Here is a 15,167-nt window from a genome sequence, read left to right as displayed (position 1 = left end):
TTCAATTTGAAGTTGTGCGAAACTCGTCTTCGATCAACCATGTTATATGAAAGATAAATAACTTGGCTATGCTCAATCAAGAAAAGAAGTGTTTGAAAACACTTATTATGCAAAATTAATCAATATTTTCGCTTCGAAAACTGAGAGACGATCAATATTCAAGTGAATATATATTGTTTCAAATTAAAACATGAATTTCACATTTCATTTGGATGATCTTTGCTTTATTAATATTTGTTTCCGGCACTAAAACTCATTTCTATGTAAACCATGGGCTCAGATCAAACGCTGTGAGCGATTTTTTTTAAAGAACAAACCGTAATTTATGTGCATAATTAATTATATAATATTGGGTATATTAAATTATAATGCGATATCTCAGAATTCTAACGTGGCAACTCTTAGATTTAATATGCCAATGTATTTGAACCAACAAGTAGTTCAGACACATGCACACAGTTTCAAGCATTGAATTTATTGCACACTAGCTATATACCTGAAGACATTAGCTCACAGCCAGAACCCTGCAATCAATGCCATAATAAGGCCATTTTGGTACTAGGGACAGATAACTCAATAAACACCACACACTAGTACGGGACTTGTTCTATAATACTTCCCGGTGGTGCAGTTTATACAATATATTTGTGTGAACATCTTAATTCAAAACAAGCAATATGAACCGCACATGAGTTTGAACTCAACTCAAAAGATTCGTCGAGCTTCATGAGTCCTGGTCAGGACGCAAAGTCGCAAACTATATAAAGGGAAACCTCGCATGCGTGGTCTCTTGTTGTTGCCAATTAATTCACACTTAAACATGCATGTTGATTTGAATGTAGGTTGAGATGAATGCGAGTTCGAGTTTTTTTGTCGAATAAATCTCGATCCTTTACATATTTATCATTTATCAATACTTGCTAGTTATTTACTCGAAATTAACAAATTCACTTCATGATCTCAAATTGCAACCTTTACATCAAATACATACAATAATAATTAAATTATGGATTTAACAAATTAATTCAAACCTAAATTAACACTTTATTTTTTAAAATGAAAAAAAAAAAAAAAAACTTTAAAAAACATACGAACTTTACTCTACTCCATACACCCAAACCAAGAAGGACATGCTGAGAATAGGGAAAATTTTATAAGAGGAAATATATGTCATGTCAAGACAATAGACAAATCAATCTCAGATCTCTGTCCTCTGAAAATGTTGTAAGATAGTCATAGTGATTATACCTTATTATACCCTACCCCCCAACCCCACCCAATACTGCACGTACGTACACCAATAATTATTTACTTTGTAATTTCACTTCTTCTTTATTCCAACCAAAAAAATATGAACCCAATCAAGAACAAGAAACAAACAAAACACACACAACTGCGTGAGTTTCAGTAGCTTTTCTTGGCTATAGCCCCCTACCCATGTCCCTTAAATTTTTCTCCCCGTTCCCATAGCCTCTGGTTTTGGGGAACATTCCTCTGTCTCTATCTCAACCTATATATATAATATAATATGCATGATTATATAATATATGAAATATATGTTGATGAAATATTAGGGTCTTCCTTTTCTTCCGCGGAGAATTCTTTACACCATCTTTACATATATATATATGCATATATTTGTGTTCACTTACTGTGAATATTATTATTATTAATTTATTATCTGTGAGCGAAAAGATTGCACCAATTCAAGAAGACCCTTTTGCATGACTCTTTGAAAAGGTCACGAAATATATTATTATTCGGAGGGTAAAAAGAGTCGACTAAATCATTGGACAGGATAAGTACAATGAAAAAAGTTGGCAGAATCATCGATGCTAATTCTTTCTGTCTTTTGGACAGGAAAAATTAAAGGGATATAAATAAATAAATCAAAGAGGGTTCATCAAAAGAGATAGCTGGGAAAAAGGCAAGATCCAAACTTGGTTTCATCTTTTGCTAGCTTTGTCAAACCAGAAATAAAAAAGATATTGTGATGTAAGACTTCAGAAATCGAGGTACCTTAAAATATCATTAAACTAAAGTATGTATTCTCACACAATTAATTTGTTCTTTTTGTTCTTGTTATTATTTATTTTAAATTTTTGGTCTGTGATTACTATTATTATTATTATTAATTCGAAAATAGAGAACAGCTGGCTCTCTCAAAAGTCTCGTTTTCACTGGTAAGTGAAGTAATCTTTCCTTCTTCTCTCCACAGATTTTCTGAAATATTTGTCACTCAGTAACATGAATGAAAGAAAGAATGAATTCTAAGCAAGGGGCAAATGAAAATCTCAATTACTTTCACGAGATCCAATTCAAATCCCTTTAATATTTAAATGGAAGAAATACTCTAAAAAAAATATTATAACAAAAAGGCACTGATTTTTTTACTTAATTTTCACTCCCACTCCAGATTTCTTGCTTAAAATACATCAAACAAATACAATGGAGGGTGAAATCAGTTCTCTCATATCACAACAGTCAATCTATCTCATATTATATAAAAATTTATATTACTGAAATATCAAAATTTTCTCTTTATATTATATATAAGAGAAACAATTAAGAAAAAACTAGTAGGGTTTGTTTCCATGATTATTTGAGGTGTCGAAAATCTTGAAATGTAATACGATTTGTCTGTGTGTTTAACAGCTCATGACTTCATTCTCATCCTCCTCATGACTGTTTCACAGCTAATCCCCAAAACTCGAAAATATTCTCATACAAATAAGCCATCTCCATTTTCTCACACAAGAATTTTCTCAAACAGATTTGACAGGTATATGTATATGACATCCATTTTCCTGATTTAGTCAGATTCGTTTCTTTTCCCTGTAATTTTGTTGATCTTCATTCATTGAATCATCTTTATGGCTGATTGTTTCTCTAAAGTTGCAAACTTTTCTATGATTTCTTCTGGGTAAAAATTGTTTTTAGTTACCTGATGTTTTCTTGGTTTTCACTGCAGATTCATACAGTTGAAATCTGATGAGCTTTGATTCGGAGATAATCTAGTCGATATCTCATGTTGATGGCTTCTTCTTCTTCTTCTTCATCGCACTCGCCATGTGCCGCATGCAAGTTCCTCCGCCGGAAATGCCTGCCGGAGTGCGTTTTCGCGCCATACTTTCCGCCGGACCAGCAGCAGAAATTCACCAGCGTCCACAAAGTCTTCGGCGCCAGCAACGTCACCAAGCTGCTGAACGAGCTCCACCCGCAGCAGAGGGAAGACGCCGTCAATTCGCTGGCGTACGAGGCGGACATGCGGCTGAGGGACCCCGTCTACGGCTGCGTCGGGGTGATCTCCGTCCTCCAGCACCAGCTCCGCCAGCTGCAAGTCGATCTCACCTTCGCCAAATCTGAGCTCTCCAAGTACCAGGACCCACTCAACAGCGCCTTCATCCATCACCACCACCAGCCCATCAGCCTCCTCGGCGGCGGAATGGCGGCGGCGAAGGATTTCCATCAACCGTTCTTTCCGCAGCAACAGGCCGCGGGGACTAGTACTGGGTATGATGCGAGCAGCAGCTATCTCGCCATGAACATGTCGGCCGGTGCCGGACAGTTGAGCGGGTTTCAGCAGGCGCGGGCTGCCGGGACGGCGGCGGACGGGCGGCGGACGCCTGCCGAGAAGTCCTAGGGTTTTTTTTTGTGTCTGCTATTTATATTATTATTATTATTATTATTATTATTATTATTATTTAGTTAATTAAAAGGTAAAAACTACATTAATTTACATGGGTGATGTATTTGTGATGAATACTTGCAACCTAAATTCTTATTATTATTGTCTCATTATTTCTTTTATCAAAGATATCCTTTTTTTTTCATCCACCTTTTTATTTGGGAAAAAAATCCGTTTTTCGTTGTTAATTAGATTAATAACTGTTTTTTGCTAGTGGATTAATTAGATCTGTATTTATATAAAGAGATCTAATTATGATTTATGATTGTCTTCGCTCTAGAAATTATAATTGACAGTAATCGTACGTGGATTTCAAATTCAACGTTAATTACAACTTTAGATCGAACATACGTAATATCGTTTCTTTTAATCTCCATAGTTTGAAAGCAATTAATTCATCACCTCTTATTTTTTAATTCGCCTCGTTTTGGAAAAAAAAAACCGTTTTTACGTTGTTAGTTAGAATAGTAGTTGTTTTCCAATGTCAGTTAGATTTATATAGATCTAATTATGCTTGATTATCCTCGCTCCAAAAATAATAATCGACAGTAATCATATACGGATTTCAAATTCAACGTAATTAAAATTTTAGATCGATCCTACGTAATAGCTTTTCTTTTCTCATAGATTAATCTCCATAGTTTGAAAGCAATTAATTAATCACCTCTTATTTTTTCATTCGCCTCGTTTTGGGGAAAAAAATCCGTTTTTACGTTGTTAGTTAGAATAATAGCCGTTTCCCAATGTTAGTTAGATTTATGTAGATATAATTATGATTGATTATACTCGCTCCAAAAATTATAATCGACAGTAATCATATACGGATTTTAAATTCAACGTAATTAAAATTTTAGATCGATCCTACGTAATAGCTTTTCTTTTCTCATAGATTAATCTCCATAGTTTGAAATCAATTAATTAATCACCTCTTATTTTTTCATTCGCCTCGTTTTGGGGAAAAATCCGTTTTTACGTTGTTAGTTAGAATAGTAGCCGTTTCCCAATGTAAGTTAGATTTATGTAGATCTACTTATGCATGATTGTCCTCGCTCCAAAAATTATAATCGACAGTAATCATATACGGATTTCAAATTCAACGTAATTAAAATTTTAGATCGATCCTACGTAATAGCTTTTCTTTTCTCATAGATTAATCTCCATAGTTTGAAATCAATTAATTAATCACCTCTTATTTTTTCATTCGCCTCGTTTTGGGGAAAAATCCGTTTTTACGTTGTTAGTTAGAATAGTAGCTGTTTCCCAATGTTAGTTAGATTTATGTAGATCTACTTATGCATGATTGTCCTCGCTCCAAAAATTATAATCGACAGTAATCATATACGGATTTCAAATTCAACGTAATTAAAATTTTAGATCGATCCTACGTAATAGCTTTTCTTTTCTCATAGATTAATCTCCATAGTTTGAAAGCAATTAATTAATCACCTCATATTTTTTCATTCGCCTTGTTTTGGGAAAAAAATCCATTTTTACGTTGTTAGTTAGAATAGTAGCCGTTTCCCAATGTTAGTTACATTTATGTAGATCTAATTATGCATGATTGTCCTCGCTCCAAAAATTATAATCGACAGTAATCATATACGAATTTCAAATTCAACGTAATTAAAATTTTAGATCGATCCTACGTAATAGATTTTCTTTTCTCATAGATTAATCTCCATAGTTTGAAAGCAATTAATTAATCACCTCTTATTTTTTCATTCGCCTCGTTTTGGGGAAAAAAAATCTGTTTTTACGTTGTTAGTTAGATTAGTAGCCGTTTCCCAATGTTAGTTAGATTTATGTAGATCTAATTACGCATAATTTTTCTCGCTCCAAAAATTATAATTGGCAGTAATCATATACGGATTTCAAATTCTACGTAATTAAAATATTAGATCGATCCTACGTAATATCTTTTCTTTTCTCACAGATTAATCTCCATATTTTGAAAGCATTAATTCATCACTGTTATTTTTTCATTCGCCTCGCTTTTAGAAAAATTTCGTTTTTACGTTGTTAATTAGATTAGTAGCATTTTCTCAATGTTAGTTAGATTTATGTAGATCTTAATTATGCATGATTGTCCTCGCTCCAAAAATTATAATTGACAGTAATCGTACGTGGATTTCAAATTCAACGTTAATTACAACTTTAGATCGATCCTACGTATTGTTTATTTTGTCACATTAACTTCCATATATAGTTTGAAAGCAATTAATTCATAACCTCTTATTTTTTCATTCGCCTCGTTTTGGGAAAAAATATCCGTTTTTACGCTGTTAGTTAGATTAGTAGTCGTTTTCCAATGTTAGTTAGATTTATGTAGATCTAATTATGCATGATTGTTCTCGCTCCAAAAATTATAATTGACGGTAATCATATACGGATTTCAAATTCAACGTAATTAAAATTTTAGATCGATCCTACGTAATATCTTTTCTTTTCTCAAAGATTAATCTCCATATTTTGAAAGAATTAATTCATATACGTAATATCTTTTCTTTTCTCACAGATTAATCTCCTTATTTTGAAAGCATTAATTCATCACTGTTATTTTTTCATTCGCCTCGCTTTGGAAAAAAATTTGTTTTTACGTTGTTAATTAGATTAGCAGCATTTTCTCAATGTTAGTTAGAATATTTATGTAGAACTTAATTATGCATGATTGTCCTCGCTCCAAAAATTATAATTGACAGTAATCGTACGTGGATTTCAAATTCAACGTTAATTACAACTTTAGATCGATCCTACGTATTGTTTATTTTGTCACATTAATCTCCATATATAGTTTGAAAGCAATTAATTCATCACCTCTTATTTTTTCATTCGCCTCATTTTGGGAAAAAATATCCATTTTTACGTTGTTAGTTAGATTAGTAGTCGATCGTTTCCTAATGTTAATTAAATTTATGTAGATATAATTATGCATGGTTGTCCTCGCTCCAAAAATTATAATTGACGGTAATCATATACGGATTTCAAATTCTACGTAATTAAAATTTTAGATCGATCCTACGTAATATCTTTTCTTTTCTCAAAGATTAATCTCCATATTTTGAAAGAATTAATTCATATACGTAATATCTTTTCTTTTCTCACAAATTAATCTCCATATTTTGAAAGCATTAATTCATCACTGTTATTTTTTCATTCGCCTCGTTTTGAAAAAAACTTCGTTTTTACGTTGTTAATTAGATTAGTAGCATTTTCTCAATGTTAGTTAGATTTATGTAGATCTTAATTATGAATGATTGTCCTCGCTCCAAAAACTATAATCGACAGTAATCGTACGTGGATTTCAAATTCAACGTTAATTACAACTTTAGATCGATCATACGTATTGTTTATTTTGTCACATTAATCTCCATATATATAGTTTGAAAGCAATTAATTCATCACCTCTTATTTTTTCATTCGCCATGTTTTGGGAAAAAATATCCGTTTTTACGTTGTTAGTTAGATTAGTAGTCGATCGTTTCCCAATGTTAGTTAGATTTATGTAGATATAATTATGCATGATTGTCCTCGCTCCAAAAATTATAATTGACGGTAATCAAATACGGATTTCAAATTCTACGTAATTAAAATTTTAGATCGATCCTACGTAATATCTTTTATTTTCTCAAAGATTAATCTTCATATTTTGAAAGCATTAATTCATATACATAATATCTTTTCTTTTCTCACAGATTAATCTCCATATTTTGAAAGCTTTAATTCATCACTGTTATTTTTTCATTCGCCTCGTTTTGGGAAAAAAAAAATTTTTACGTTGTTAATTAGATTAGTAGCCTTTTTCTCAATGTTAGTTAGATTTATGTAGATCTTAATTATGAATGATTGTCCTCGCTCCAAAAATTATAATTGAAAGTAATCGTATGTGGATTTCAAATTCAACGTTAATTACAACTTTAGATCGATCCTACGTATTGTTTATTTTGTCACATTAATCTCCATATATATTTTGAAAGCAATTAATTTATCACCTCTTATTTTTTCATTCGCCTCGTTTTGGGAAAAAATATTCGTTTTTACGTTGTTAGTTATATTAGTAATCGTTTTCCAATGTTAGTTAGATTTATGTAGATCTAATTATGCATGATTGTCCTCACTCCAAAAATTATAAATGACGGTAATCATATACGGATTTCAAATTCTACGTAATTAAAATTTTAGATCGATCCTACGTAATATCTTTTCTTTTCTCAAAGATTAATCTTCATATTTTGAAAGCATTAATTCATATACGTAATATATTTTATTTCCTCACAGATTACTCTCCATATTTTGAAAGCATTAATTCATCACTGTTATTTTTTTATTCGCCTCGTTTTGAAAAAAATTTCGTTTTTACGTTGTTAATTAGATTAGTAGTCTTTCTCAATTTTAGTTAGATTTATGTAGATCTTAATTATGCATGATTGTCCTCGCTCCAAAAATTATAATTGACAGTAATCGTACGTGGATTTCAAATTCAACGTTAATTACAACTTTAGATCGATCCTATGTATTGTTTATTTTGTCACATTAATCTCCACATATAGTTTGAAAGCAATTAATTCATCACCTCTTATTTTTTCATTCGCCTCGTTTTGGAAAAAAATATCCGTTTTTACGTTGTTAGTTAGATTAGTAGTCGTTTCCCAATGTTAGTTAGATTTATGTAGGTCTAATTGTGCATGATTGTCCTCTCTCCAAAAATTATAATTGACGGTAATCATATACGAATTTCAAATTCTACATAATTAAAATTTTAGATCGATCCTACGTAATATCTTTTCTTTTCTCAAAGATTAATCTTCATATTTTGAAAGCCTTAATTCATATACGTAATATCTTTTATTTTCTCACAGATTAATCTCCATATTTTGAAAGCATTAATTCATCGGTGTTATTTTTTCATTCGCCTCGTTTTGGGAAAAATTTCGTTTTTACGTTGTTAATTAGATTAGTAGTCTTTTCTCAATGTTAGTTAGATTTATATAGATCTTAATTATGCATGATTGTCCTCGCTCCAAAAATTATAATTGACAGTAATCATACGTGGATTTCAAATTCAACGTTAATTACAACTTTAGATCGATCCTACGTAATATTTATTTTGTCACATTAATCTCCATATATAGTTTGAAAGCAATTAATTCATCACCTCTTATTTTTTCATTCGCCTCGTTTTGAGAAAAAATATCCATTTTTACGTTGTTAGTTAGATTAGTAGTCGTTTTCCAATGTTAGTTAGATTTATGTAGATCTAATTATGCATGATTGTCCTCTCTCCAGAAATTATAATTGACGGTAATCATATACGGATTTCAAATTCTACGCGCGTAATTAAAATTTTAGATCGATCCTACGTAATATCTTTTCTTTTCTCAAAGATTAATCTCCATATTTTGAAAGCATTAATTCATCACCTCTTATTTTTTCATTCGCCTCGTTTTGGGAAAAATTCCGTTTTTACGTTGTTAATTAGATTAGTAGCCTTTTCCCAACTAGATTAGTAGTCTTTTCCCAACGTTAGTTAGATTTATGTAGATCTAATTATGCATGATTGTCTTCGGTCTAAAAATTACAACTGACAGTAATCATATACGGATTTCAAATTCAACGTTAATCCCAATTTTATATCGATTGTGTATAATATCATTTATTTTCTCACAAATTAATCTCCATATTTTGAAAGCAATTGATTCACCACATCTTATTTTTTTTCATTTGCCTCATTTGGGGAAAAAAATATGTTTTTCGTTGATTAGATTAGTAGCAATTTTATATTAATAATATTTATATAAATCTAATTATGCATGATTGTCCTCGTTCTATAAATTATAATTGTCACTTCAAAAAATATATAATTGATAGTAATCGTACGTATACGTGGATTTCAAATTCAACGTTAATTATAGCTTTACGTCGATCCTACATAATATCATTTCTTTTTAAAAACTGATCTCCATGTTTTGAAAGCAACTAATTCATCACCTTTTATTTTTTCATTCGCCACATTTTGGGAAAAAATCGTTTTTGGTTGTTAATTAGATTAGTACTCGTTTCCCAATGTTATTAGTTAGATTTATATAGATTTAATTATGCATAATTATCAGCGCTCCAAAAATTATCATTGACAATAATTATATATAGATTTAAAATTAAATGTTAATTATAACTTTATATTGAAGGTATATAATATATTTCCCTTCGTAAAAAATTAATCTCCATATTTTGATTTAATTAGATTTATATAGATTAATTATGCATGATTATCAGCGTACCAAAAATTATCATTGACAATAATTATATATAGATTTCAAATTAAACGTTAATTATAACTTTATATTGAAGGTATATTATATATTTTCCTTCGTAAAAAATTAATCTCCATATTTTGAAATCAACTAATTCATCACTTTTTTTTTTTCATTTGCCTCATTTCAGGGAAAAATAATAATTTTTCCGTTGTTAATTAAATTACTAAGCCATTTTTTGTTAATAATATTTATATAGATCTAATAATGCATGATTTTCATCGTTCTAGAAGTTATATATAATTGATAGTAATAATTAAATTACAAGACATTTTTTGTTAATAGTATTTATATAGATCTAATAATGCATGATTATCATCGTTCTAGAAGTTTTAATTGATAGTAATCGTATGTGGATTTCAAATTCAACATTAATTACAACTTTAAATCGATCGTACATAAAAATTATTTCTTATAAAATATTAATCGTAATACTTAGAAAGTAATTAGTTCATCACCACTTATTTTTCCATTCCCCTAATTTGCAGAAATATTAGTTTTCGGGAAAATATTTTTTTTTGTTCATTAACTTGTATATTTTTTGGTTTTGGTCCATTAACTTTTCAAAATTTTGTTTTGATACACTAACTTTTAGTTTTTGGTTATTTAATTTGGTTCAACTACTGATGTGACAACGAAAAATGCTAACTTGACATCGAAAAATGCTGACTTGACATCGAAAAATGCTGACGTGTCTAGTTTGGAGATTATATAATAATGTTTTGTGTTAGAGATGTTTAAAATTTCAAAATATAGAAAAAGATGAGTTATTAAAATATGCTTTTATAATATTATGTCTAGATATTATACATTAATTGTTTTTTGATATATGAATATTTAAATTTTAAAATATCGATAAAGATAAATTATAAAAGGATAATGTTATTTATTTACTTTTCAAAAAGTGTTAATAACACTCCACCTTATCAATATAATTTTTTTATGGACAAGATTATCCTCTAATTAATTATTTTCCAATAAAATAAAATTTATATTTACCTTAAAAAAACCCAAATCCAATCCTTGTATTTTTTACAACTAAAATTTTAATATCTCAAAAAAATGATAATTTTTTTATATGCAAATAAATTATAAAACTACAAAAAAAACTTTTCTTATTCTTAAAGGTTAATATTATTCACATTATATCTCAATATTTTGTACATTATACAAAATGTTATTAGATATTTTTTATATAATGCACAAACCTAACGGATTACAAAATTTAATTTTATTTATCTAAAAGTTAAAGTGTTTGAGATAATATTTAAATTTACATATATATTTTTTAAAATATACATTTTTATTGGTAGCCATATATCTTTCATTAGATATTTTGAATAAATTAAGTTTGATTTTTAAAGTTAAAATAAAAATTAACATAAATTATGAAAAAATAAGAATGAAATATTATATTTTTATTTTTTAAAAAAAATTTGAAATACATACAACATAATATAGTCAACTTGTAGTACAAAAATAATGAATGAAGTGTGCTTAACAAAAATTATAGTGTAAATAACACTCATCTTATTAAAATATGTTTTTTTTCATAATATTATATATAGAAATTATGCAGTATTTTTTTTTTTATGAATTGTCTTGTGATTCGGGTCTATACAATTCATATTTGCAATAAAAAGTAATATTTTTTATATAAAAATAATATTTTTTTCATGAATTGATTCAATTTAGAGATCATTTCATAAAATTAACTCGTAAGACGATCTTATGAAAATTTTCGTGTTTTAATATTATAAAGATGTTTAAAACTTTAAAAGTATAAATAAAGATAAATTACCAAAATATGTTTTTATAAATACTTTTTAATTAAATGAAAACATAAAAAATTGCATTGCGAAAATAGTATACCCTCATATTATAATGATTAGTGTGTGTGTGTCTATATATATATATATTAGCTCTTGTGTGCACATGTTGCGTGTATGTCTAATCTATTTATTTTTTAAATAAATATTATAATTATAGATAAAATTTTAAAATTTTAAATTTTAAAAAGTTATTTAGATTTCTACTTGCACAAGTTTAATTTTTAGGGGAAAAAAAAAAGGGGTCTTTAAAAAAAAGAAGAAGAGATATTTTATAGGTTTTAAAAATTCCATCAAAACACTATTATGTCTCTATCATGACTTAAAAATGATATATAACTGTTTGATAGGTATGATGATATAAATAATACATAAATAAGTAATATAATGTAATAAAAACTAAATAAAAAATGATAGTGAATCTCTACTATTATATAATACTTGAGCATGTTAGAAAAACTATTTTTTAAGAACACCATCTTTTCTGTCCTATTTTACGTTGTTAGTTAGAATATTAGTCGTTTCCCAATGTTAGTTAGATTTATGTAGATCTAATTATGCATGATTGTCCTCGCTCCAAAAATTATAATCGACAGTAATCATATACGGATTTCAAATTCAACGTAATTAAAATTTTAGATCGATCCTACGTAATAGATTTTCTTTTCTCATAGATTAATCTCCATAGTTTGAAAGCAATTAATTCATCACCTCTTATTTTTTCATTCGCCTCGTTTTGGGGAAAAAATTCGTTTTTACGTTGTTAGTTAGAATAGTAGCTGTTTCCCAATGTTAGTTAGATTTATGTAGATCTAATTATGCAAGATTGTCCTCGCTCCAAAAATTATAATCGACAGTAATCATATACGGATTTTAAATTCAACGTAATTAAAATTTTAGATAAATCCTACGTAATAGATTTTCTTTTCTCATAGATTAATCTCCATAGTTTGAAAGCAATTAATTCATCACCTCTTATTTTTTCATTCGCCTCATTTTGGGGGAAAAAAATTCCGTTTTTACGTTGTTAGTTAGATTAGTAGTCGTTTTCCAATGTTAGTTAGATTTATGTAGATCTAATTACACATAATTGTCATCGCTCCAAAAATTATAATTGAAGTAATCATATACGGATTTCAAATTCTACGTAATTAAAATTTTAGATCGATCATACGTAATATCTTTTCTTTTCTCACAGATTAATTTCCATATTTTGAAAGCATTAATTCATCACTGTTATTTTTTCATTCGCCTCGTTTTTGGAAAAATTTCGTTTTTACGTTGTTAATTAGATTAGTAGCATTTTCTCAATGTTAGTTAGATTTATGTAGATCTTAATTATGCATGATTTTCCTTGCTCCAAAAATTATAATTGACAGTAATCGTACGTGGATTTCAAATTCAACGTTAATTACAACTTTAGATCGATCCTACGTATTGTTTATTTTGTCACATTAACTTCCATATATAGTTTGAAAGAAATTAATTCATCACCTCTTATTTTTTTTCATTCGCTTCGTTTTGGGAAAAATATCCGTTTTTACGTTGTTAGTTAGATTAGTAGTCATTTTCCAATATTAGTTAGATTTATGTAGATCTAATTATGCATGATTGTCCTCGCTCCAAAAATTATAATTGACGGTAATCATATACGGATTTCAAATTCTACGTAATTAAAATTTTAGATCGATCCTACGTAATATCTTTTTTTTTCTCAAAGGTTAATCTCCATATTTTGAATGAATTAATTCATATACGTAATATATTTTCTTTTCTCACAGATTAATCTCCTTATTTTGAAAGCATTAATTCATCACTGTTATTTTTTCATTCGCCTCGTTTTGGGAAAAATTTTGTTTTTACGATGTTAATTAGATTAGTAGCCTTTTCTCAATGTTAGTTAGAATATTTATGTAGATCTTAATTATGCATGATTGTCCTCGCTCCAAAAATTATAATTGACAGTAATCGTACGTGGATTTCAAATTCAACGTTAATTACAACTTTAGATCGATCCTACGTATTGTTTGTTTTGTCACATTAATCTCCATATACAGTTTGAAAGCAATTAATTCATCACCTCTTATTTTTTCATTCGCTTCGTTTTGGAAAAAAATATCCGTTTTTATGTTGTTAGTTAGATTAGTAGTCGATCGTTTCCCAATGTTAGTTAGATTTATGTAGATCTAATTATGCATGATTGTCCTCGCTCCAAAAATTATAATTGACGGTAATCTTATACGGATTTCAAATTCTACGTAATTAAAATTTTAGATCGATCCTACGTAATATCTTTTCTTTTCTCAAAGATTAATCTCCATATTTTGAAAGAATTAATTCATATACGTAATATCTTTTCTTTTCTCACAGATTAATCTCCATATTTTGAAAGCATTAATTCATCACTGTTATTTTTTCATTCGCCTCGTTTTGGAAAAAAATTCGTTTTTACGTTGTTAATTAGATTAGTAGCATTTTCTCAATGTTAGTTAGATTTATGTAGATCTTAATTATGCATGATTGTCCTCGCTCCAAAAATTATAATCGACAGTGAACGCACGTGGATTTCAAATTCAACGTTAATTACAACTTTAGATCGATCATACGTATTGTTTATTTTGTCACATTAATCTCCATATATAGTTTGAAAGCAATTAATTCACCACCTCTTATTTTTTCATTCGCCCCGTTTTGGGAAAAAATATCCGTTTTTACATTGTTAGTTAGATTAGTAGTCGTTTCCCAATGCTAGTTAGATTTATGTAGATCTAATTATGCATGATTGTCCTCGCTCCAAAAATTATAATTGACGGTAATCATATACGGATTTCAAATTCTACGTAATTAAAATTTTAGATCGATCCTACGCAATATATTTTCTTTTCTCAAAGATTAATCTCCATATTTTGAAAGCATTAATTCATATACATAATATCTTTTCTTTTCTCATAGATTAATCTCCATATTTTGAAAGTATTAATTCATCACTGTTATTTTTTCATTCGTCTCGTTTTGGGAAAAATTTTGTTTTTACGTTGTTAATTAGATTAGTAGCCTTTTCTCAATGTTAGTTAGATTTATGTAGATCTTAATTATGCATGATTGTCCTAGCTCCAAAAATTATAATTGAAAGTAATCGTATGTGGATTTTAAATTCAACGTTAATTATAACTTTAGATCGATCCTACGTATTGTTTATTTTGTCACATTAATCTCCATATATAGTTTGAAAGCAATTAATTCATCACCTCTTATTTTTTCATTCGCCTCGTTTTGGGAAAAAATATTCGTTTTTACGTTGTTAGTTAGATTAGTAGTCGTTTTCCAATGTTAGTTAGATTT

The 15,167-nt window shown here is 28.6% G+C and overlaps 2 protein-coding genes across 2 annotated transcripts in view; both read left to right on the top strand.

Moving 5' to 3' along the window:
- LOC140881194 (CMP-sialic acid transporter 4) overlaps positions 1-15,167 on the top strand; it is a 95,129-nt gene that overhangs the window by 14,581 nt on the left and 65,381 nt on the right. The window lies entirely within an intron of this gene.
- Positions 2,159-3,705, top strand: LOC140881468 (protein ASYMMETRIC LEAVES 2-like). The gene is made up of 2 exons (XM_073286807.1): positions 2,159-2,782; positions 2,972-3,705. The coding sequence occupies exon 2, from the start codon at positions 3,029-3,031 to the stop codon at positions 3,641-3,643; it is 615 nt and encodes a 204-aa protein (XP_073142908.1). The 5' UTR covers positions 2,159-2,782; positions 2,972-3,028; the 3' UTR covers positions 3,644-3,705.

The sequence above is a fragment of the Henckelia pumila genome, chromosome 2 (genome assembly GCF_033568475.1).
Source record: "Henckelia pumila isolate YLH828 chromosome 2, ASM3356847v2, whole genome shotgun sequence".
In the NCBI taxonomy this organism is placed as follows: Eukaryota; Viridiplantae; Streptophyta; class Magnoliopsida; order Lamiales; family Gesneriaceae; genus Henckelia; species Henckelia pumila.
Note: the sequence above shows the minus strand (reverse complement) of the source record. Positions and strands in the feature narration are given on the sequence as shown.

Coding starts and splice junctions, on each gene's coding strand:
- LOC140881468 (XM_073286807.1), top strand. CDS start 3,029: ATGTTGATGGCTTCTTCTTCTTCTTCTTCATCGCACTCGCCATGTGCC.